Raw genomic sequence first — 24,823 nt, forward strand, 5'->3', positions numbered from 1 at the left:
AACCAGCCAGCTCCACTCCCACCGAAATCGACTGGCCTGCCCCTGCAAAGACAAGTGCTTTTAAAGGTTGACTTACCTCCCAGCAACCTCCTTCCGCAGTGCTCCCGCTGAAACTGACTCACCAGCTGTTCTCACGCCGCCGAAATCGACTGGCCTGCCCCTGCAAAGACAAGTGCTTTTAAAGGTTGACTTACCTCCCAGCAACCTCCTTCCGCAATGCTCCGGCTGAAACTGACTCACCAGCTGTTCTCACGCCGCCGAAATCGGCATGAACAAGACCTTCATGGTCTTGTTCATGCAAGGACTGCGCTATGAAGTCTTGCGTTGCTTCCATTGTGGAATCTGTCAACGAGCTCGCTGTGCAGGCTTGTATCACTCTCTCTGTGGAGTCGATCTGTGCGCTCTCAATGGAGTCTGGCATCGTTCTCTGTGTGCAGTCTGTGGTAGTATGTATTGGGGGTCATGTGGGACTGGAAGCCCTAATGTCATTGGCTGACAGATCCCGGGTCCTGGTTGGCCGTTGACCTCATACTCCGCCCTGAAGGCGAAGTATAAGAAGCCGGTGCCTTCCCCCGCAGGCCAGTTTACTATCGGGCTGCTGGGGAACAGACACGCTTAATAAAGCCTCATCGACTTCACTCTATTCGTCTCACGGAGTCTTTGTGCGCCACAATTTATTAAGCGTGCCTAAAAAGGACTATGGAGCTCAGGATCATTCCAGAATGCCTGAGGATCAGCCCCCACGCAGTGAATGCGGCAACAGCCTTCAAACACTGGCAGACTTGCTTCGAGGCCTACATCACATCGACCACAGGCCGAGTCTCAGACGAACAAAAACTGCAGGTCCTGCACTCGAGGGTGAGCACGGAGATTTTCACCCTCATTGAAGACACCGCCGATTTCCAGACGGCGATCACAGCACTGAGAAGTCTCTACGTTCGCCCAGTTAACCAAATCTACGCTCGCTACCAGCTCGCGACAAGATGGCAAGCTCCCGGAGAATCGATGGACGAGTTCTACGCCGCGCTGCTGATTTTGGGAAGAGCCTGCAGCTGCCCGTCGGTGAATGCAAACGAACATACGGACATGTTAATGCGCGATGCTTTTGTGGCAGGTATGCAATCCTCCCAAATCCGCCAGAGACTTCTAGAAAAAGAGTCGCTAGGACTCTCAGAGGCACGGGCCCTGGCAGCCTCGCTGGACGTAGCCGCGCGTAATACCCGCGCCTACGGCCCCGACCGCGCGGCAGGCCATTGGGCCCCGTACGTACCCGCCGCGGCAAACCCCCTACCCCCCCCCCCGCACACCCCACAGGCTTGCGCAGTCCAAACGCCGAGTCGCACCGGGGGCGCCCGCTGTTATTTCTGCGGCCAGGCGAAGCACCCCCGACAGCGCAGCTATCTGCAAAAGCTGCGGGAAAAAGGGCCACTATGCGGTTGTGTGCCGGTCCCGCGAGGTCGCCGCCGTCCCGGGGCCACAGGGAGCCCTACAGGCAGTCTATGCCTCCCAACCCCCCCAGCACGCCATGTGCGACCCGCAGACGCCGCCATTTTGGGTCCCGACCACCGCGGTCCCGGGAGAACTGGGAGCCCTGCACGCCGCCTACGCTCCCCAACCCCCCTCCCCGCAGTCCATGTACGACCCGCCGCCGGCGCTCCCGATTTGGGTGCCGGCCAACACTCTCCACGGAGAGGAGGGGGTTTTTCGTATCCCGAACGCCACCCTCACCCCCGTCCCGCGCGCCATGCCTGACCCGCCGGCGCAACCTACCTGGACCCCGACCACCGCTGTCCCCGGCGAGGGAGCTCCGCACGGTCCCAGCGCCCGCGGCCCCACGACTGACCCGCCGGCGCCGCCGGCCTGGGCCCCGACCACCGCTGTCCCCGGCGAGGGAGCTCCGCACGGTCCCAGCGCTCGCGGCCCCACGACTGACCCGCCGGCCTGGGCCCCGACCACCGCTGTCCCCGGCGAGGGAGCTCCGCACGGTCCCAGCGCCCGCGGCCCCACGACTGACCCGCCGGCGCCGCCGACCTGGGCCCTCACCCCCGTCTCGCACCCCACGCCTGACCCGCCGGCCTGGGCCCCGACCACCGCTGTCCCCGGCAAGGGAGCTCCGCACGGTCCCAGCGCTCGCGGCCCCACGACTGACCCGCCGGCGCCGCCGACCTGGGCCCTCACCCCCGTCCCGCGCCCCACGCCTGACCCGCCGGCGCAACCTACCTGGACCCCGACCACCGCTGTCCCCGGCGAGGGAGCTCCGCACCGTCCCAGCGCTCGCGGCCCCACGACTGACCCGCCGGCCTGGGCCCCGACCACCGCTGTCCCCGGCGAGGGAGCTCCGCGCGGTCCTAGCGCCCGCGGCCCTGGCGCTCGCAGTCAAGGAACTCCGCGCGGTCCTAGCGCCCGCGGCCCTGGCGCTCGCAATGCAGGAACTCCGCGCGGTCCTAGCGCTCCCAGACCCCCCAGCACACCATGTGCGACCCGCAGACGCCGCCATTTTGGGTCCCGACCACCACGAGGGGAGGAGGGGCGCCGCCATCTTGGACCGCCCCCGACCTGTACGACGCATGGGGGCGGCCATTTTGTCCACCCCCGACGCCATCTTGTGACCCCTCAGCCACGGGCGATGTATGGGGGTGGCCATTTTGTCCATCCCCGACGCCATCTTGGACGGCAACAACGGACCCCACCCCACTACTACAACCACGGCTCGCTTCGGTTACGCTCGATCAGGCTCGGCCCCGGACTCTCCAGACGACGACAACAACGGTCCTAATTAACGGCCACGAAACGCCATGCCTTGTCGACTCCGGGAGCACGGAAAGTTTTATACATCCCGACACGGTAAGACGCTGTTCCTTAACTACCTTCCCCAGCGCACAAAAGATTTGCCTAGCTGCAGGATCCCACTCCGTACAGATCCAGGGATTCTGCATAGTTACCCTAACGGTACAGGGGAGGGAATTCAAAAACTACAAACTTAACGTCCTTCCCCAACTCTGTGCCCCCACCTTGCTGGGCTTAGATTTTCAATGTAACCTACAGAGACTTACGTTTAAATTCGGCGGCCCCATGCCCCCACTCACTATCTGTGGCCTCGCCACCCTCAAGGTGCAACCCCCGTCCTTGTTTGCGAACCTCACCCCGGATTGCAAACCCGTCGCCACTAGGAGCAGACGGTACAGCGCCCAGGACCGGACCTTCATTCGCTCCGAAGTCCAGCGGCTACTAAAGGAGGGCATAATCCAGGCCAGTAATAGTCCCTGGAGAGCACAGGTGGTAGTAGTGAAGACAGGGGAGAAACAAAGGATGGTCATTGACTATAGCCAGACCATCAACAGGTACACACAACTAGACGCGTACCCTCTCCCCCGCATATCCGACATGGTCAATCGGATTGCCCAGTATAAAGTCTTCTCCACCGTGGACCTCAAGTCCGCCTACCATCAGCTCCCCATCCGCCCAAGTGACCGCAAGTACACAGCCTTCGAGGCAGACGGGCGATTATACCATTTCCTACGGGTCCCTTTTGGCGTCACAAACGGGGTCTCGGTCTTCCAACGGGAGATGGACCGAATGGTTGATCAACATGGGTTACGGGCCACGTTCCCGTACCTCGACAATGTAACCATCTGCGGCCACGACCAGCAGGACCACGACGCCAACCTCCAAAAATTCCTCCAGACCGCCAAAGCCTTGAACCTCACGTACAACGAGGACAAGTGCGTTTTTAGCACCGATCGGCTAGCCATTCTGGGCTACATAGTGCGCAATGGGATAATAGGCCCCGACCCCGAACGTATGCGCGCACTCATGGAATTTCCCCTCCCGCACTGCCCAAAAGCCCTGAAACGCTGCCTGGGGTTCTTTTCATACTACGCCCAGTGGGTCCCCCAGTACGCAGACAAGGCCCGCCCCCTAATACAGACCACGACTTTCCCTCTGTCGACAGAGGCTTGCCAGGCCTTCAGCCGCATCAAAGCGGACATCGCAAAGGCTACGATGCGCGCCATCGACGAGTCCCTCCCCTTCCAGGTCGAGAGCGACGCCTCTGACGTCGCTCTAGCGGCTACCCTTAACCAAGCGGGCAGACCCGTGGCCTTCTTCTCCCGAACCCTCCACGCCTCAGAAATCCACCACTCCTCCGTGGAAAAGGAAGCCCAAGCCATAGTGGAAGCTGTGCGACATTGGAGGCATTACCTGGCCGGCAGGAGATTCACTCTCCTCACTGACCAACGGTCGGTAGCCTTCATGTTCGATAATGCACAGCGGGGCAAGATCAAGAACGACAAGATCTTGCGGTGGAGGATCGAACTCTCCACCTTCAACTATGAGATCTTGTACCGGCCCGGAAAGCTGAACGAGCCGTCCGATGCCCTATCCAGCGGCACATGTGCCAACGCACAAATTGACCGCCTCCAAGCTCTCCACGAGGACCTCTGCCACCCGGGGGTCACTCGGTTTTACCACTTCATCAAGTCCCGCAATCTCCCATACTCCTTAGAGGAGGTCCGTACAGTCACAAGGGACTGCCACATCTGCGCAGAATGCAAACCGCATTTTCTCATGCCAGATGGAGCGCACCTGATTAAGGCTTCCCGCCCCTTTGAACGCCTCAGTCTCGATTTCAAAGGGCCCCTCCCCTCCACCGACCGCAACGCGTATTTCCTTAATGTAGTGGACGAATACTCCCACTTCCCTTTTGCCATTCCCTGCTCCGACATGACCGCGGCCACAGTCATTAAAGCCCTGAACAGCATCTTCACGCTGTTCGGTTACACCGCATACGTCCACAGCGACAGGGGATCCTCTTTCATGAGTGACGAGCTGCGCCAGTTCCTACTCAGCAAGGGCATAGCTTCAAGCAGGACGACCAGCTACAACCCCCGGGGGAACGGGCAAGTAGAAAGGGAGAACGGCACGGTCTGGAAGGCCGTCCTACTGGCCCTACGGTCCAGGGATCTCCCAGTTTCACGGTGGCAGGAGGTCCTCCCAGACGCTCTCCATTCCATCCGGTCGTTATTATGTACAAGCACTAATCAAACGCCTCACGAGCGTCTCCTTGTCTTCCCTAGGAGGTCCTCCTCTGGAACGTCGCTGCCTACCTGGCTGGCGGCCCCAGGACCCATCTTGCTCCGAAAGCACGTGCGGGCACATAAGGCGGACCCGTTGGTCGAAAGGGTTCACCTCCTCCACGCAAACCCCCAGTACGCCTACGTGGAGTACCCCGACGGCCGACAGGACACGGTCTCCCTGCGGGATCTGGCGCCCGCCGGCACCACGCACACCCCCCCGACACCATCAACCCAACCGCCCCCCTTCCTGCCACCGCCGCACCCCGCGACCGCCCCCTTCCCAGGAGGATCAGTCCCCCTCCCCTTTGCACCGACAGCTGAAACCGTGCGGCTCCCGGAGGCGACAACGCTGGTACAAGCACCACCACCACCGCCGAGGCAATCGACACGGACGACCAGACTGCCCGACCGACTCGTGGCGTCGATGTAAAACAAAGATGGACTGTCCAATGAACATTTTGTTTTTCCTATACCCTCTGTAAATAGTTGTAACAGGACGATACTGTCCAATACTGTACTACCATGTAACTGTTCTATCCTCCCAGGACCAGCCCTGTAAACCCTTACCACCATACGAAGCATCACCCTGCCGGGTTCATTTTTGACAAGGGGTGAATGTGGTAGTATGTATTGGGGGTCATGTGGGACTGGAAGCCCTAATGTCATTGGCTGACAGATCCCGGGTCCTGGTTGGCCGTTGACCTCATGCTCCGCCCTGAAGGCGAAGTATCTTCTTGTTGGTTAGATGAGCTGGGTAGACTGTCAGAGTCTTCTTCTGGTGGTTCAAGTAATTTGGGTAGATTGTCATAGTCTTTCTGTTGTTCACGTGAGCATGGCAGACTCGCATTGTCTGCTGCTGGTTGCTCAGATAAGGTGGGTAGACCTTCATGGTCTTGTTCATGCAAGGACTGCGCTATGGAGTCTTGCGTTGCTTCCATTGTGGAATCTGTCAACGAGCTCGCTGTGCAGGCTTGTATCACTCTCTCTGTGGAGTCGATCTGTGCGCTCTCAATGGAGTCTGGCATCGTTCCCTGTGTGCAGTCGTGCAGTGGTCTCGCTGTGGAGTCGATCTGTGCGCTCTCAATGGAGTCGGGCAGTGGTCTTGCTGTGGAGTCTTTCATCGCTTTCTGTGTGGAGTTGTGCAGTGGTCTCGCTGTGGAGTCTTTCATCGCTCTCTGTGTGGAGTCGGGGACTCTTCGTGGTGCGTGGACCACCCTCTGTGTGGAGTCGGGGATTCTTCGTGGTGTGTGGATCATTTTTCGTGTGGCATCAGGCCGCTCTCTGTGGGCTTCGTCTTCTTCGTGGGTATTTGACAGGTTGCTGTCATCCAATGTGTCGACGATCTGCCATGGCACCATCGTATTGGATTCATCTACCATGAGTAGAGTCGTTTTGAGCTTTTCAACCGTGGCGCTGATGCTTGTATGATCATCAAACCCGAATAACTCAGCCATGTCTGAGTAGTATTCTTTGATGAACCAATTATCTTCTTGTGTTTCGGTATTGTCATTGCGATCTCTGTGTCCAAGGAAGAAATCATCGTCCGAGTAGTAGTCTTCAAGGATGAAATTATCTCTTTGGGCGGTGCTAACTGCTTGTTGCAGGGTTCTGCGGAGGTTGATTTCAACTACTGGTAGAAGTTCAGGCATTGTTCTATCTTTCGAGGTGAAAGAATGGTGTTTTGCGGCTTTAAAACTCTTCTTTGTAATTTTCGAACATTTCCCTTTAAGTGGGCATGGTCCGGGGCCTCTGACTTCATGACGCTCGTGACGTAAAGCGTAGGAATGGATTGCGCATGCGCAAATCGCTTTTCCTTTACTGTGCGCTCTTTTCACAACTGCGCATGCGCAGCTTCTCGCGCATGCGCAAAACACTGTTTTGCCGGTTTGCGTCTTCCCGGGAACTGCGCATGTGTGGACTGGGCCGGCTGGATACGCGCAAGATGGCTGCCAATCAAAATTGCCGTTTGCTTGTGTCGCAACCCTACATCTGCCTCGTGGTGAGTATTGGCACCAGTTTTACCGACTTCTTTTGTGTTTACCTCGCAGTAGCTTTCAAATTTGTCCAGGACTGTCTGGAATCATGTTCTGTCCTGCCCTTTGGAGTATTTAAAGGAGCGGACGATCTTTGTTGCATGTTCACCTGCAATGGTGAGTAGAAGAGCAATCTTCTCAGCATCGGCCGCGCCATGTAGGTCGGATGCTTCCATGTAAAGCTGAAATTTTTGCTTGAATGAACACCAGTTGGCACTGAGATTGCCGTGGTACCTGGGTGGATTAGGAACCGGAATCTCGATCATCGTATCTGGGTTCAGTTGCTTGTTGTCACAGATCTTGCTGAGTTGAACTAAATAGATGTAACAGGCACTCCTGGTATCATGTTGTGTTATGCTGTTTCGTGTAGCATAAGCTGCTTCCTTGATGTATGCTTTGACAAAGGAAGCTCCAGACTATGAAATGAGTTCAACGTGTTGATGAACTATTAACACAGTTCTTAAATGAGGTCGACTCTCTGCTAATCTAGCTGGAGTCACTCAGTCTATCTTTACCAGCCTGCTCTAAGCCACGTGCTGGAGGTGATGCTGTTGATCAACCCTGATGTACTCTCCAGATGTCTGTCTGCGGAAAGAGGCAGAGCATGTGTGCCCTGTCCTTTTATATGGGTTGTGAAGTGCCCCCTTGTGGTAATGCCATCTCTGGGTGTCCTGATTACCCATTGGTTATGTCCTATTGTAAATACCCAATGGCTGTATGTCTGCATGTCATGACATCTCTGGTGCTCCCTCTAGTGGTTACTTAGTTGTAGTATATTTACATTAACCCCTTGTGTATGTACAGCGATGCATATCACCACAGAGGCCACCATCATTGTCCTCTCCTTTGTTCATTCTCTATGGTTCTACTCATTTTCCACTGCTCATGTGAAATCCCACATTAGTGAAAGCCAGTGCATTGTGACCAGAGGACGATAGTTTGTAAAAGGACTGTGGATGTGACTAGTGTAAGACAAAGTGAAGGACAATATTTCAAGAGCTGGAAAAGATGGCAAGGAAACCTAATGGAGGTGATTTTAATCTGTGGGACCTACCAACCAATGACCAAATGGCCAAAATGGTGAGAGCTATGCCACAGACTAGTCAAGCAACAATGTGACATAGTCATACTGATGGAACTATACCTTACAATCTCCCAAACACCATCATCAACATCCTTGGGTTTGTCCTGTCCCACCAGAGGTGGAGGCACAGTAGTCAGGAGGGAGCTGCCCTGGGTGTTTGGAGTACCACCAGGGTGCTGCTCCAGCAGCAGAGCAAGAGATTACAAGGGTCACTTCATTCCAGTGCAGATGCGGCATCGCTGCTGTGAGTGGCAAGTTCAAAATCTTTGTGCTTTCCTTGATAGCAATGTGTTTCCTCTTTCCTTCAGAGCACAGAGAACACCAGAGGCGAAGGCACAGCAGACCTCACGATAACATCCGAGTCCTCATCTGCATTGAATCTCTCTGTCAGCACAATGCGTAAGTGATGATAATCCACTGTTGCCAAGGAACCATTAAACACAATCCTGTCGCAGAACAACAAGCAAAATCCAACCTGATTTAGATCTCAGATTCTGACACTTAAATCTACCAGCAAGATTGAAGTAAATGTCTGATGTTGGAAAGGTTCGCATTGTCAATGGACAGAGACAGGAATCGAGGGATTTGGGAAGAGGGGCAAATGTGTTGGACCCACCCAGAAAAAATGGAGGGTCCTGTTCACCTAAATTTTCACCTCTGTTCTTATAAATTCTTAGATTGTGTTCAGTTCTGATGCTGTCCATATTTCAGGAATGCACTTAAGGGGAATGGGAGTGAAATTGATCTGGAATGCTAACTAAATGGATGAAAGAGAATGTGATGGTAGCTATACAGCCTTCCCAATTGTCTTTTCTGTTGACTTGAATGGAAAAGAACATAAAATGGGTGTAAAACAGTTGATTGATTCTATTCCCCCCTTTGTGCTCTTGTCAAAGATAATTTTCTCCCCCCAAGTGCCACACTTTTAGACAAGTGGGTATAGTCAGGCTCTGTCTCCTAAATCTCCCTGTTACATATTTTGCAAATATACCAGCGGAATCTAGTGGCAGGGCACCGCCAATCTTTACTTACTCTGCATTGACAGGCTGTCCAATTGGATACCTATCAAGAGTTGGGTAAGTGCAGTTGACACTAACATTGGTCCCAGCCGGGAACTAACCAAATACTTCAAATTCATATCCTCCAATTCACAGACAGGATTAAGCCAATGATATGTTCAAAACAATTTTCTTAACTTATCATTAATGGAATCTGAGGGTAAAGCTCTCCTATATGTCTATCTATAAGAGTAATAATATAATAATAGAACATAGAACATACAGTGCAGAAGGAAGCCATTCGGCCCATCGAGTCTGCACCGACCCACTTAAGCCCTCACTTCCACCCTATCCCCCTAACCCAATCACCCCTCCTAACCCCTCCTGGCCCCCCGAGGGTTGCAGAATCGCTGGGCCAAGAGGCCCGTTGACACCAGCGTGAAACACTCCGGTGTTTACGTCGGCGCCAACACTTTGCGGCGATTTTGGAGGATCCCGGCCCTGGCTCTCTATTTCTTCGCCTAAGTTAGTGATAAATGTAATGAAAACCTGAAGATCGAATACAGATTCCTGACAGACACCACTTCCAACCGGAGTCTAATCTACTCTGCCGCTTACCTTCCTAATCGATTTCCTATTTGTATCAAAATGTTGGGCCCAACTTTAACCCTCACCTACCTGCGCAGACTGAAAATCGAACTCAGTCATTGTTTTCAATTCCATGTCTCATTTATACTAACAGTCTCTTGTGTGGAACCTTATTGAGAGCCTGCTGAAAATTCATATATTATCTGCAGACACTTCCTTATCTGCCATATTTGTGACGTCTGTGAAAAATTGAACGAGGCTGCTGCTGTAGTGAGAATTGTATTTTGTAACTTACTCACAGCCCACCTCCCTATGAATTCTTTGGGCGATTTTGTTTTTATTCTTTTATGGAATGTGGGTGTCACGGGCTGGGTCAGCATTTGTTACCCATCCCTAATTGCCCTTGAACTGAATGGCTCGCTACAACATTCCAGAGTCAACTATATTGCTGTGGGTTTAGGATCGCAGATAGGCCAGACAAGCTAGGGAAGGCAGATTTCCTTCCGTAATGGATTGGTGAACCAGACGAGTTTTCTCCATAATTGACAGTCGTTTGCGCAGTCACCATTGCTGAGACTAGTTTCATATTCCAGGTTGATCAATTGAATGGTGGGTTGGAACCAGTGTCCCCAGAGCAATAAGCCTGGGCCTCTGGATTACTAGTCCAGCAATATTACCACTACACCACCATCTCCCTTTACTCAGAAACAAAGATGGAGCTGAGACTGTTTGCCATGATAGTATAGCCTGTATTTAACCTGTCTTGTGCCTTACTTTGAATCCAGCTGATGTTGTAATTGACATTGGAGTGCTTGACGGGATAATGTAAATGTATATTTGCCCTGCTTTTAACCTGTTTTGTACCTGACGTGGGAGTCATTAATGCTGACAGTCGAAGACCTGAAATAGAAAGGGGTTCATTACCTTGACTTCCCTTACCTGACTGAGCATAATATTTACAGAATAGAGTTGTATTCTGTTCTGTATGACAGCTTCCCTGAACCTGGGCAGGAAGAGCAGCCCACATTCCCTGTGTTTATGCTTAAATGATCTGAGTGAGATCTATTTACAGGATCTGCAGTTACTGTGGATAGATTAGAATCTCTGTATCTTCCTCTCATCCCTTTCACTGTCAGCAACAAAAATTCAAACAAAGCTCATGCCTGTCTGAGTGCAAAAAACAGACTCTCTTTCACTGGCAGTGATTGGCCTTGCAGTCTTTTGCTTCTCTTATCCCTGATGCACACCACTGATGTTGTTCTGTCTGGACAAGCAGCAACTAGAAGGGAAAGAATGAGTTGTGAAATGGACTCTTGTCTTGTGCTCAGCAGAGCATACTTCTCTGTATACACAGCACACCCCTGGCATCCAGGTTATGGGTGGCAATTCAATCTCATCTTGAACTGTACAGTATGCATGGGTCACGCACACTGTTGCAACTCACTGTATTGACATTTGAACTCACATCATCCTACTTTTGAGTTCAGGAGTATAGCCAAAATGCTGCAAAAATGGCTTACTTTTATAGAGCCCATTTAATCTGGTGATTTTCCCGCTCTCCGATGACGTAGGTTGCTCGCCATTGGCTGCTGACGGGATCTTCTGGTCCCTCCGATGTCTACGGCTTTTTGTATGGTTCACCCATCCCAGCGCTGGGGAACCCGCCATGCGGGGGTGGGGTTACCATTCGGCGGGACTGGAGGATCCTGCTGGCGGAAAGGGCCGGAAAATCCCACCCTAAATAGTTCGTATGAGTTGCAACAATATTGAATATATTCAAGAGGCGGCTAGATATGGCACTTGGGGAGAATGGGATCAAAGGCTATGGGGAGAAAGCAGGATTAGGTTATTGAGTTGGGTGACCAGCCATGATCGTGATGAATGGCGGAGCAGGCTCAAAGGGCCAAAAGGCCTCCTCCTGCTCCTATCTTCTATGTATCTATGTATGTAACATAAGGAGTTATTTGGACAACAAAAAAAAGCTTGGTCAAAAGGGTTATTTTTTTGATGCGTAGAATCATAGAATTTACAGTGCAGAAGGAGGCCATTCGGCCCATAGAGACAGCATTGGTCCTTGGAAAGAGCACCCCAATTCAGCCCACGCTTCCACCCTATTCCCATAACCCAGTAACCCCGCCTAACCTTTTGGACACGAAGGGGCAATTTTATCATGACCAATCCACCTCAGCTGCACATCTTTGGACTGTGGGAGGAAACCGGGGCACCCGGAGGAAACCCATGCACACACAGGGAGAAATTGCAAACTCCACACAGGCAGTCATCCGAGGCCGGAATTGAACCCGGGACCCTGGAGCAGTGAGGCAGCAGTGCTAACCACTGTGTCACCGTGTTGCCTCTTAAATGAGGTGAGCAAGGTAGAGAGGTAAAATGGAAAATTACAATCATACCATAATGCTGTATTACATACAAACATTGTTACTGCACTACCATGTTCCAATATTATAAATCAATACTACATTCAATATTACAACCAATCCATGGTAGTGTATAAAAGCCACACAATAACAATGTATACAAGGATGAAATGGGGTTACATTATAACCATTTTACTAGATTATAACGATATATTACTACCATAAAACATTATATTGTAGCCACACTTTGCTCTTTTACTACCAAATTAACACTATATTATCTTACAATGGTACTTTATTGCAAACCATTAAAAATGCCACAAAGTATTCCTGCACAGCAACCATACATTGTAACTATAAAACATTATGTGTGCTGTACAAATAGGGTAAATGGGGGCGATTCGCTCCTGCCTTTTACTGTACAGCTTGAATGCATTTTAGTGTTGGCTCTGATGCAGGTACAGTACATACTGTGTAAGCATCTATCCTGGTGTGCACAATGTTCTCCCATTACACATAGAAAACAAGGTGGTTTAGAGGCCTGGAGAGGAAAAAATAGAATGTTTGAAAGATTTTACTCCAAGGTTTATGAAGATGGAGCTGGGAGAATGGAATTTGATATGGACATTTGAAGAGAGAGCATATTAAAATTTAGGGAAAGACTCGGGATTAGGGTATGTGACCCCAAATGAAGAGTTGGCATTTTTAAATAATAATATTTTTTATTGTCACAAGAAGGCTTACATTAATACTGCAATGAAGTTACTGCGAAAAGCCCGAGCCGCCTGTTCGGGTGCACGTTCCGGCGCCTGTTCGGGTACACAGAGGGAGAATTCAGAATATTCAAATTACCTAACAGCACATCTTTCGGGACTTGTGGGAGGAAACCGGAGCACCCGGAGGAAACCCACGTAGACACAGGGAGAACGTGCATATTCCACACAGACAGTGGCCCAAGCCGGGAATCAAACCTGGGACTCTGGAGCTGTGAAGCAACAATGCTACCCACTGTGCTACCGTGCTGCCCATTGGCATATTTGCAATGTAATCGCCTTCTGTAGTTTGTGTTTTAGAGCAAGTACTGGTGTTAAATACACCCAGTGGCCACAAGGTTATTTACATAATTCAGTTGTAGTTTAGAAGGTAAGCCCTAGCTTGGAGTGCCAAAGGGCAGTGGGTAGTATGCCACTCACCCTACCCTGCTCAGTGTACGATTTCACTCACTGTGTGTGGGCAAACACTTTTGCGGGGAAAATTGGAGGGAGTCCGAACAGCATAAGGGGCAAACAGGGTGAACTAATTTGTTACAAGTTGGCTTTCAAGATCGTCACAAATAACAAGGAACAATCATTCTGCCTTTCCCACAGCTGCCTGGAAACAATTTATGGCCTGGATAGCAACAGTCATATATTCACCATGTTTGTCAGTGGTGCCCTCTACCTGCAGGTAAGAGTGTAGTGCTCCTCATTTAACGCAACCTGTTCTCCAGCCACACTGTGACTACAGATCCTGCTTGTGAGAATGTAGTGGGTATTATCAGATTGTCTGTTTCTTAGCATCAGCTCCTGTGCCTGTACAGTTCACTGAGGGTAAGAAGGAACAGTTAACTTCTCTTTGGTACAATATGGTAATTGTGCTTTAACAGCACATTTAAGAAAAATGGAAAGAACACAGTCCCAGCTGATGGCCTAGGAACTGAATCCGTGCCAAAGAAGTGTTGAAATGTCCAACATGTGTGTGACGTGGGTGCGCTTTTTCCACTGGGATGGGGCATCCTGCAGCACCCATGTGGTCCATATTAAACAAGTGTGTGCGCATCAGGGACCGCGCACTTATTTCAGAGCCTTTCCTATAATTGAGTGGTGTCGAGATGCAACATGCTGCGAGCTGCAGATCGGTCCCTCAGACACGAAGCAGATAGAACAAAACATCCTTAAAAGGGGCCACAAGTGGCTGCCAGCAAAAGGCTGAGTGAACAAAGTTATCTTATCTGAACATGCTGCCCGAAGAAGCAGGAGTGTTCCAATCACCTCATCCCTAATCTCCATACCCTACTTTCCACCGATCCCAATCTCCACCGATCCCAATGTCCACCAATCACAATCTCCACCAATCCCAATGTCCACCGATCCCAATGTCCACCGATCCCAATCTCCACCTATCCCAATCTCCACCTATCCCAATGTCCACCGATCCCAATCTCCACCTATCCCAATCTCCACCAATCACAATTTCCACCAATCACAATCTCCTCCGATCCCAATGTCCACCGATCCCAATGTCCACCGATCCCAATCTCCACCTATCCCAATCTCCACCGATCCCAATCTCCACCAATCTCCACCAATCCCAAACTCCACCGATCCCAATGTCCACCGATCCCAATGTTTACCAATCCCAACCTCCACCAATCCCAATCTCCACCTATCCCAATCTCCACCTATCCCAATCTCCACCTATCCCAATTGCCACTTATCCCAATGTCCACCCATCCCAATGTCCACCCATCCCAATGTCCACCGATCCCAAAGTCCACCGATCCCAATCACCACCTATCCCAATTGCCACCTATCCCAATGTCCACCCATCCCAATGTCCGCCGATTCCAATGTCCACCGATCCCAATCTCCACCTATCCCAATCGCCTCTTATCCCAATTGCCACTTATCCCAATGTCCACCCATCCCAATGTCCACCCATCCCAATCGCCACTTATCCCAATCTCCACCGATCCCAATATCCACCTATTCCAATCACCACCTATCCCAATCTCCACCCATCCCAATCTCCACCCATCCCAGAGTCCACCCATCCCAATCTCAACCTTTTCTAATATCCCTGATGTTATCCTGTTCCCAATCCTCCCTTCCCCAATCTTGTCTCTGATCTCCGTTCCTCCCGACCTACACCCCTCATTGATCACCTGCCCTTCCTAATAACGCCCGTTCCAATCTCTTCCCTTCTCGATGCTCCATCCCTGATCTCCCCTCCCAGACAGTGCCAATCTCCTCCTCACTCTGACCTGCTCCTCACTCTGACCTCCTCACTCTGACCTGCTCCTCACTCTGACCTGCTCCTCACTCTGACCTCCTCCTCATTCTGACCTCCTCACTCTGACCTGCTCCTCACTCTGACCTGCTCCTCACTCTGACCTGCTCCTCACTCTGACCTGCTCCACACTCTGACCTGCTCCTCACTCTGACCTGCTCCACACTCTGACCTCCTCACTCTGACCTGCTCCTCACTCTGACCTCCTCCTCACTCTGACCTCCTCACTCTGACCTCCTCCTCACTCTGACCTGCTCCTCACTCTGACCTGCTCCTCACTCTGACCTCCTCACTCTGACCTCCTCACTCTGACCTCCTCCTCACTCTGACCTCCTCACTCTGACCTCCTCCTCACTCTGACCTGCTCCTCACTCTGACCTGCTCCTCACTCTGACCTCCTCACTCTGACCTGCTCCTCACTCTGACCTCCTCACTCTGACCTGCTCCTCACTCTGACCTGCTCCTCACTCTGACCTGCTCCACACTCTGACCTCCTCACTCTGACCTGCTCCACACTCTGACCTGCTCCTCACTCTGACCTGCTCCACACTCTGACCTCCTCACTCTGACCTGCTCCTCACTCTGACCTCCTCCTCACTCTGACCTCCTCACTCTGACCTGCTCCTCACTCTGACCTCCTCACTCTGACCTCCTCACTCTGACCTCCTCACTCTGACCTGCTCCTCACTCTGACCTGCTCCACACTCTGACCTCCTCACTCTGACCTGCTCCTCACTCTGACCTCCTCACTCTGACCTGCTCCTCACTCTGACCTCCTCCTCACTCTGACCTGCTCCTCACTCTGACCTCCTCACTCTGACCTGCTCCTCACTCTGACCTCCTCACTCTGACCTCCTCACTCTGACCTCCTCACTCTGACCTCCTCACTCTGACCTGCTCCTCACTCTGACCTGCTCCACACTCTGACCTCCTCACTCTGACCTGCTCCTCACTCTGACCTCCTCACTCTGACCTGCTCCTCACTCTGACCTCCTCCTCACTCTGACCTCCTCACTCTGACCTGCTCCTCACTCTGACCTGCTCCTCACTCTGACCTCCTCACTCTGACCTGCTCCACACTCTGACCTCCTCACTCTGACCTGCTCCTCACTCTGACCTCCTCACTCTGACCTGCTCCTCACTCTGACCTGCTCCTCACTCTGACCTGCTCCTCACTCTGACCTGCTCCTCACTCTGACCTCCTCACTCTGACCTGCTCCTCACTCTGACCTCCTCACTCTGACCTGCTCCTCACTCTGACCTCCTCACTCTGACCTGCTCCACACTCTGACCTCCTCACTCTGACCTCCTCACTCTGACCTGCTCCACACTCTGACCTGCTCCACACTCTGACCTGCTCCTCACTCTGACCTGCTCCACACTCTGACCTGCTCCACACTCTGACCTGCTCCACACTCTGACCTGCTCCTCACTCTGACCTCCTCACTCTGACCTCCTCACTCTGACCTGCTCCACACTCTGACCTGCTCCTCACTCTGACCTGCTCCACACTCTGACCTGCTCCACACTCTGACCTGCTCCTCACTCTGACCTCCTCACTCTGACCTCCTCACTCTGACCTGCTCCACACTCTGACCTGCTCCTCACTCTGACCTGCTCCACACTCTGACCTGCTCCTCACTCTGACCTGCTCCTCACTCTGACCTCCTCACTCTGACCTCCTCACTCTGACCTGCTCCTCACTCTGACCACCTCCACACTCTGACCTGCTCCTCACTCTGACCTCCTCACTCTGACCTGCTCCTCACTCTGACCTGCTCCTCACTCTGACCTCCTCACTCTGACCTCCTCACTCTGACCTGCTCCTCACTCTGACCTCCTCACTCTGACCTGCTCCTCACTCTGACCTGCTCCTCACTCTGACCTGCTCCTCACTCTGACCTCCTCACTCTGACCTGCTCCTCACTCTGACCTCCCCACTCTGACCTGCTCCTCACTCTGACCTGCTCCTCACTCTGACCTCCTCACTCTGACCTCCTCACTCTGACCTGCTCCTCACTCTGACCTCCTCACTCTGACCTGCTCCTCACTCTGACCTGCTCCTCACTCTGACCTGCTCCTCACTCTGACCTCCTCACTCTGACCTGCTCCACACTCTGACCTGCTCCACACTCTGACCTCCTCACTCTGACCTGCTCCTCACTCTGACCTCCTCACTCTGACCTGCTCCTCACTCTGACCTCCTCACTCTGACCTGCTCCTCACTCTGACCTCCTCACTCTGACCTGCTCCTCACTCTGACCTCCTCACTCTGACCTGCTCCTCACTCTGACCTCCTCACTCTGACCTGCTCCTCACTCTGACCTCCTCACTCTGACCTGCTCCTCACTCTGACCTCCTCACTCTGACCTCCTCACTCTGACCTGCTCCTCACTCTGACCTCCTCACTCTGACCTGCTCCTCACTCTGACCTGCTCCTCACTCTGACCTCCTCACTCTGACCTGCTCCTCACTCTGACCTCCTCACTCTGACCTGCTCCTCACTCTGACCTCCTCACTCTGACCTCCTCCTCACTCTGACCTCCTCACTCTGACCTCCTCCTCACTCTGACCTCCTCCTCACTCTGACCTCCTCACTCTGACCTCCTCACTCTGACCTGCTCCTCACTCTGACCTGCTCCACACTCTGACCTGCTCCTCACTCTGACCTGCTCCTCACTCTGACCTCCTCACTCTGACCTCCTCACTCTGACCTCCTCCTCACTCTGACCTCCTCACTCTGACCTCCTCACTCTGACCTGCTCCTCACTCTGACCTGCTCCTCACTCTGACCTCCTCACTCTGACCTCCTCCTCACTCTGACCTGCTCCTCACTCTGACCTGCTCCTCACTCTGACCTGCTCCTCACTCTGACCTCCTCACTCTGACCTCCTCCTCACTCTGACCTCCTCCTCACTCTGACCTGCTCCTCACTCTGACCTCCTCACTCTGACCTGCTCCTCACTCTGACCTGCTCCTCACTCTGACCTGCTCCACACTCTGACCTCCTCACTCTGACCTCCTCACTCTGACCTGCTCCTCACTCTGACCTCCTCACTCTGACCTGCTCCTCACTCTGACCCTCCTCACTCTGACCTCCTCACTCTGACCTCCTCCTCACTCTGACCTGCTCCTCACTCTGACCTGCTCCTCACTCTGACCTCCTCACTCTGACCTGCTCCTCACTCTGACCTCCTCACTCTGACCTCCTCACTCTGACCCCTCCTCACTCTGACCTCCTCACTCTGACCTCCTCACTCTGACCTGCTCCTCACTCTGACCTGCTCCTCACTCTGACCTCCTCACTCTGACCTCTCCTCACTCTGACCTGCTCACTCTGACCTGCTCCTCACTCTGACCTCCTCACTCTGACCTCCTCACTCTGACCTGCTCCTCACTCTGACCTGCCTCCTCACTCTGACCTGCTCCTCACTCTGACCTCCTCACTCTGACCTGCTCCACACTCTGACCTCCTCACTCTGACCTCCCTCACTCTGACCTGCTCCTCACTCTGACCTGCTCCTCACTCTGACCTGCTCCTCACTCTGACCTCCTCACTCTGACCTGCTCCTCACTCTGACCTCCTCACTCTGACCTCCTCACTCTGACCTCCTCCTCACTCTGACCTGCTCCTCACTCTGACCTGCTCCTCACTCTGACCTCCTCACTCTGACCTGCTCCTCACTCTGACCTCCTCACTCTGACCTCCTCACTCTGACCTCCTCACTCTGACCTCCTCACTCTGACCTCCTCACTCTGACCTCGCTCCTCACTCTGACCTGCTCCTCACTCTGACCTGCTCCTCACTCTGACCTCCTCACTCTGACCTCTCCTCACTCTGACCTCTCCTCACTCTGACCTGCCTCACTCGACCTCCTCTGACCTCCTCACTCTGACCTGCTCACTCTGCTCACTCTGACCTCCTCACTCTGACCTGCTCCTCACTCTGACCTGCTCCTCACTCTGACAGCTCCTCACTCTGACCTGCTCCTCACTCTGACCTCCTCACTCTGACCTGCTCCTCACTCTGACCTGCTCCTCACTCTGACCTGCTCCTCACTCTGACCTGCTCCTCACTCTGACCTCTCCTCACTCTGACCTGCTCCTCACTCTGACTCTCCTGCTCCTCACTCTGACCTCCTCACTCTGACCTGCTCCTCACTCTGACCTGCTCCTCACTCTGACCTGCTCCTCACTCTGACCTCCTCACTCTGACCTCGCTCCTCACTCTGACCTGCTCCTCACTCTGACCTCCTCACTCTGACCTGCTCCACACTCTGACCTGCTCCTCACTCTGACCTGCTCCTCACTCTGACCTCCTCACTCTGACTCTCCTCACTCTGACCTGCCTCCACACTCTGACCTGCTCCTCACTCTGACCTGCTCCACACTCTGACCTCCTCACTCTGACCTCTCCTCACTCTGACCTGCTCCTCACTCTGACCTGCTCCTCACTCTGACCTGCTCCTCACTCTGACCTCCTCACTCTGACCTGCTCCACACTCTGACCTGCTCCTCACTCTGACCTCCTCACTCTGACCTGCTCCTCACTCTGACCTGCTCCACACTCTGACCTGCTCCTCACTCTGACCTCTCCTCACTCTGACCTGCTCCTCACTCTGACCTGCTCCTCACTCTGACCTGCTCCTCACTCTGACCTCCTCACTCTGACCTGCTCCACACTCTGACCTGCTCCTCCTCACTCTGACCTCCTCACTCTGACCTGCTCCTCACTCTGACCTCCTCACTCTGACCTCCTCACTCTGACCTGCTCCTCACTCTGACCTGCCTCCACACTCTGACCTGCTCCTCACTCTGACCTCCTCACTCTGACCTGCTCCTCACTCTGACCTGCTCCTCACTCTGACCTGCTCCTCACTCTGACCTGCTCCACACTCTGACCTGCTCCTCACTCTGACCTGCTCCTCACTCTGACGCTCCTCACTCTGACCTCCTCACTCTGACCTGCTCCACACTCTGACCTGCTCCTCACTCTGACCTCCTCACTCTGACCTGCTCCTCACTCTGACCTGCTCCTCACTCTGACCTGCTCCTCACTCTGACCTGCTCCTTACTCTGACTGACCTGCTCCACACTCTGACCTGCTCCTCACTCTGACCTCCTCACTCTGACCTGCTCCTCACTCTGACCTGCTCCTCACTCTGACCTGCTCCTCACTCTGACCTGCTCCTCACTCTGACCTGCTCCTCACTCTGACCTGCTCCTCACTCTGACCTGCTCCTCACTCTGACCTCCTCACTCTGACCTGCTCCTCACTCTGACCTCCTCCTCACTCTGACCTGCTCCTCACTCTGACCTGCTCCTCACTCTGACCTCCTCACTCTGACCTGCCTCCTCACTCTGACCTGCTCCTCACTCTGACCTCCTCACTCTGACCTGCTCCTCACTCTGACCTGCTCCTCACTCTGACCTCCTCACTCTGACCTGCCTCACTCTGACCTGCTCCTCACTCTGACCCTCCTCACTCTGACCTCCTCACTCTGACCTGCTCCTCACTCTGACCCTCCTCACTCTGACCTGCTCCTCACTCTGACCTCCCTCACTCTGACCTGCTCCTCACTCTGACCTGCTCCTCACTCTGACCCTCCTCACTCTGACCTCCTCACTCTGACCTGCTCCTCACTCTGACCTGCTCCTCACTCTGACCTGCTCCTCACTCTGACCTGCTCCTCACTCTGACCTCCTCACTCTGACCTGCTCCTCACTCTGACCTGCTCCTCACTCTGACCTCCTCACTCTGACCTGCTCCTCACTCTGACCTCCTCACTCTGACCTGCTCCTCACTCTGACCTCCTCACTCTGACCTGCTCCTCACTCTGACCTCCTCACTCTGACCTGCTCCTCACTCTGACCTCCTCACTCTGACCTGCTCCTCACTCTGACCTGCTCCTCACTCTGACCTCCTCACTCTGACCTGCTCCTCACTCTGACCTCCTCACTCTGACCTGCTCCTCACTCTGACCTCCTCACTCTGACCTCCTCCTCACTCTGACCTCTCCTCACTCTGACCTCCTCCTCACTCTGACCTCCTCCTCACTCTGACCTCCTCACTCTGACGCTCCTCACTCTGACCTCCTCACTCTGACCTGCTCCTCACTCTGACCTGCTCCTCACTCTGACCTCCTCACTCTGACCTCCTCACTCTGACCTGCTCCTCACTCTGACCTGCTCCTCACTCTGACCTGCTCCTCACTCTGACCTGCTCCTCACTCTGACCTCCTCACTCTGACCTCCTCACTCTGACCTGCCTCCTCACTCTGACCTCCTCACTCTGACCTCCTCACTCTGACCTCTCCTCACTCTGACCTGCTCCTCACTCTGACCTCTCCTCACTCTGACCTCCTCCTCACTCTGACCTGCTCCTCACTCTGACCTGCTCCTCACTCTGACCTGCTCCTCACTCTGACCTCCTCACTCTGACCTGCCTCCTCACTCTGACCTGCCTCCTCACTCTGACCTGCTCCTCACTCTGACCTCCTCACTCTGACCTGCTCCTCACTCTGACCTGCTCCTCACTCTGACCTGCTCCTCACTCTGACCTCCTCACTCTGACCTCCTCACTCTGACCTGCTCCTCACTCTGACCTGCTCCTCACTCTGACCTGCCTCACTCTGACCTGCTCCTCACTCTGACCTCCTCACTCTGACCTCCTCACTCTGACCTGCTCCTCACTCTGACCTGCTCCTCACTCTGACCTGCTCCTCACTCTGACCTCCTCACTCTGACCTGCTCCACACTCTGACCTCCTCACTCTGACCTCCTCACTCTGACCTGCTCCTCACTCTGACCTGCTCCTCACTCTGACCTGCTCCTCACTCTGACCTCCTCACTCTGACCTGCTCCTCACTCTGACCTCCTCACTCTGACCTCCTCACTCTGACCTGCTCCTCACTCTGACCTGCTCCTCACTCTGACCTGCTCCTCACTCTGACCTCCTCACTCTGACCTGCTCCTCACTCTGACCTCCTCACTCTGACCTCCTCACTCTGACCTCCTCACTCTGACCTCCTCACTCTGACCTCCTCACTCTGACCTGCTCCTCACTCTGACCTGCTCCTCACTCTGACCTCTCCTCACTCTGACCTCCTCACTCTGACCTCCTCACTCTGACCTGCTCCTCACTCTGACCTGCTCCTCACTCTGACCTCCTCACTCTGACCTCTCCTCACTCTGACCTCCTCACTCTGACCTGCTCCTCACTCTGACCTGCTCCTCACTCTGACCTCCTCACTCTGACCTGCTCCTCACTCTGACCTGCTCCTCACTCTGACCTCCTCACTCTGACCTCCTCACTCTGACCTGCTCCTCACTCTGACCTGCCTCCTCACTCTGACCTGCTCCTCACTCTGACCTCCTCACTCTGACCTGCTCCTCACTCTGACCTGCTCCTCACTCTGACCTCCTCACTCTGACCTGCTCCTCACTCTGACCTCCTCACTCTGACCTGCTCCTCACTCTGACCTCCTCCTCACTCTGACCTCCTCACTCTGACCTGCTCCACACTCTGACCTCCTCACTCTGACCTCCTCACTCTGACCTCCTCCTCACTCTGACCTGCTCCTCACTCTGACCTGCTCCTCACTCTGACCTCCTCACTCTGACCTGCCTCCTCACTCTGACCTGCTCCTCACTCTGACCTGCTCCTCACTCTGACCTCCTCACTCTGACCTCCTCACTCTGACCTGCTCCTCACTCTGACCTGCTCCTCACTCTGACCTGCTCCTCACTCTGACCTCCTCACTCTGACCTCCTCACTCTGACCTGCTCCTCACTCTGACCTGCTCCTCACTCTGACCTGCTCCTCACTCTGACCTCCTCACTCTGACCTGCTCCACACTCTGACCTGCTCCTCACTCTGACCTCCTCACTCTGACCTGCTCCTCACTCTGACCTGCTCCTCACTCTGACCTCCTCACTCTGACCTCCTCACTCTGACCTTCTCCTCACTCTGACCTGCTCCTCACTCTGACCTGCTCCTCACTCTGACCTCCTCACTCTCCTCCTCACTCTGACCTGCTCCACACTCTGACCTGCTCCTCACTCTGACCTCCTCACTCTGACCTGCTCCTCACTCTGACCTCCTCACTCTGACCTGCTCCTCACTCTGACCTGCTCCTCACTCTGACCTGCTCCTCACTCTGACCTCCTCACTCTGACCTGCTCCTCACTCTGACCTCCTCCTCACTCTGACCTGCTCCTCACTCTGACCTCCTCACTCTGACCTCCTCACTCTGACCTCCTCACTCTGACCTGCTCCTCACTCTGACCTGCTCCTCACTCTGACCTCCTCACTCTGACCTCCTCACTCTGACCTGCTCCTCACTCTGACCTCTCCCTCACTCTGACCTCCTCACTCTGACCTGCTCCTCACTCTGACCTCCTCACTCTGACCTCTCCTCACTCTGACCTCCTCACTCTGACCTGCTCCTCACTCTGACCTCCTCACTCTGACCTGCTCCTCACTCTGACCTCCTCACTCTGACCTGCTCCTCACTCTGACCTCCTCACTCTGACCTCCTCACTCTGACCTCCTCACTCTGACCTGCTCCTCACTCTGACCTGCTCCTCACTCTGACCTCCTCACTCTGACCTCCTCACTCTGACCTCCTCACTCTGACCTCCTCACTCTGACCTGCTCCTCACTCTGACCTCCTCACTCTGACCTGCTCCTCACTCTGACCTCCTCACTCTGACCTCCTCACTCTGACCTCCTCACTCTGACCTCTCCTCACTCTGACCTCCTCCTCACTCTGACCTCCTCACTCTGACCTCCTCACTCTGACCTCCTCACTCTGACCTCTCCTCACTCTGACCTGCTCCTCACTCTGACCTGCTCCTCACTCTGACCTCCTCACTCTGACCTCCTCACTCTGACCTCCTCACTCTGACCTGCTCCTCACTCTGACCTCCTCACTCTGACCTGCTCCTCACTCTGACCTCCTCACTCTGACCCTCCTCACTCTGACCTCCTCACTCTGACCTCCTCACTCTGACCTGCTCCTCACTCTGACCTCCTCACTCTGACCTGCTCCTCACTCTGACCTCCTCCTCACTCTGACCTGCTCCTCACTCTGACCTCCTCACTCTGACCTCCTCACTCTGACCTGCTCCTCACTCTGACCTGCTCCTCACTCTGACCTGCTCCTCACTCTGACCTGCTCCTCACTCTGACCTCCTCACTCTGACCTCCCTCACTCTGACCTGCTCCACACTCTGACCTCCTCACTCTGACCTGCCTCCTCACTCTGACCTGCTCCTCACTCTGACCTGCTCCTCACTCTGACCTCCTCACTCTGACCTCCTCACTCTGACCTGCTCCACACTCTGACCCTCCTCACTCTGACCTCCTCCTCACTCTGACCTGCTCCTCACTCTGACCTGCTCCTCACTCTGACCTGCTCCTCACTCTGACCTCCTCACTCTGACCTGCTCTCACTCTGACCTCCTCACTCTGACCCTCCTCACTCTGACCTGCTCCTCACTCTGACCTCCTCACTCTGACCTCCCCTCACTCTGACCTGCTCCTCACTCTGACCTGCTCCTCACTCTGACCTGCTCCTCACTCTGACCTGCTCCTCACTCTGACCTCCTCACTCTGACC

At 54.2% G+C, this 24,823-nt stretch overlaps 1 protein-coding gene across 1 annotated transcript in view; it reads left to right on the forward strand.

The window, feature by feature from the left end:
• LOC140389355 (erythroferrone-like) overlaps positions 1–24,823 on the forward strand; it is a 284,489-nt gene that overhangs the window by 107,407 nt on the left and 152,259 nt on the right. Inside the window, exons 6-7 of the mRNA XM_072473521.1 lie at positions 8,501–8,591; positions 13,521–13,599. Coding sequence (XP_072329622.1) covers positions 8,501–8,591; positions 13,521–13,599 — 170 coding nt within the window. The remainder of the gene's footprint in view (positions 1–8,500; positions 8,592–13,520; positions 13,600–24,823) is intronic.

Source organism: Scyliorhinus torazame, chromosome 14, assembly GCF_047496885.1.
Source record: "Scyliorhinus torazame isolate Kashiwa2021f chromosome 14, sScyTor2.1, whole genome shotgun sequence".
NCBI classification, from domain to species: Eukaryota; Metazoa; Chordata; class Chondrichthyes; order Carcharhiniformes; family Scyliorhinidae; genus Scyliorhinus; species Scyliorhinus torazame.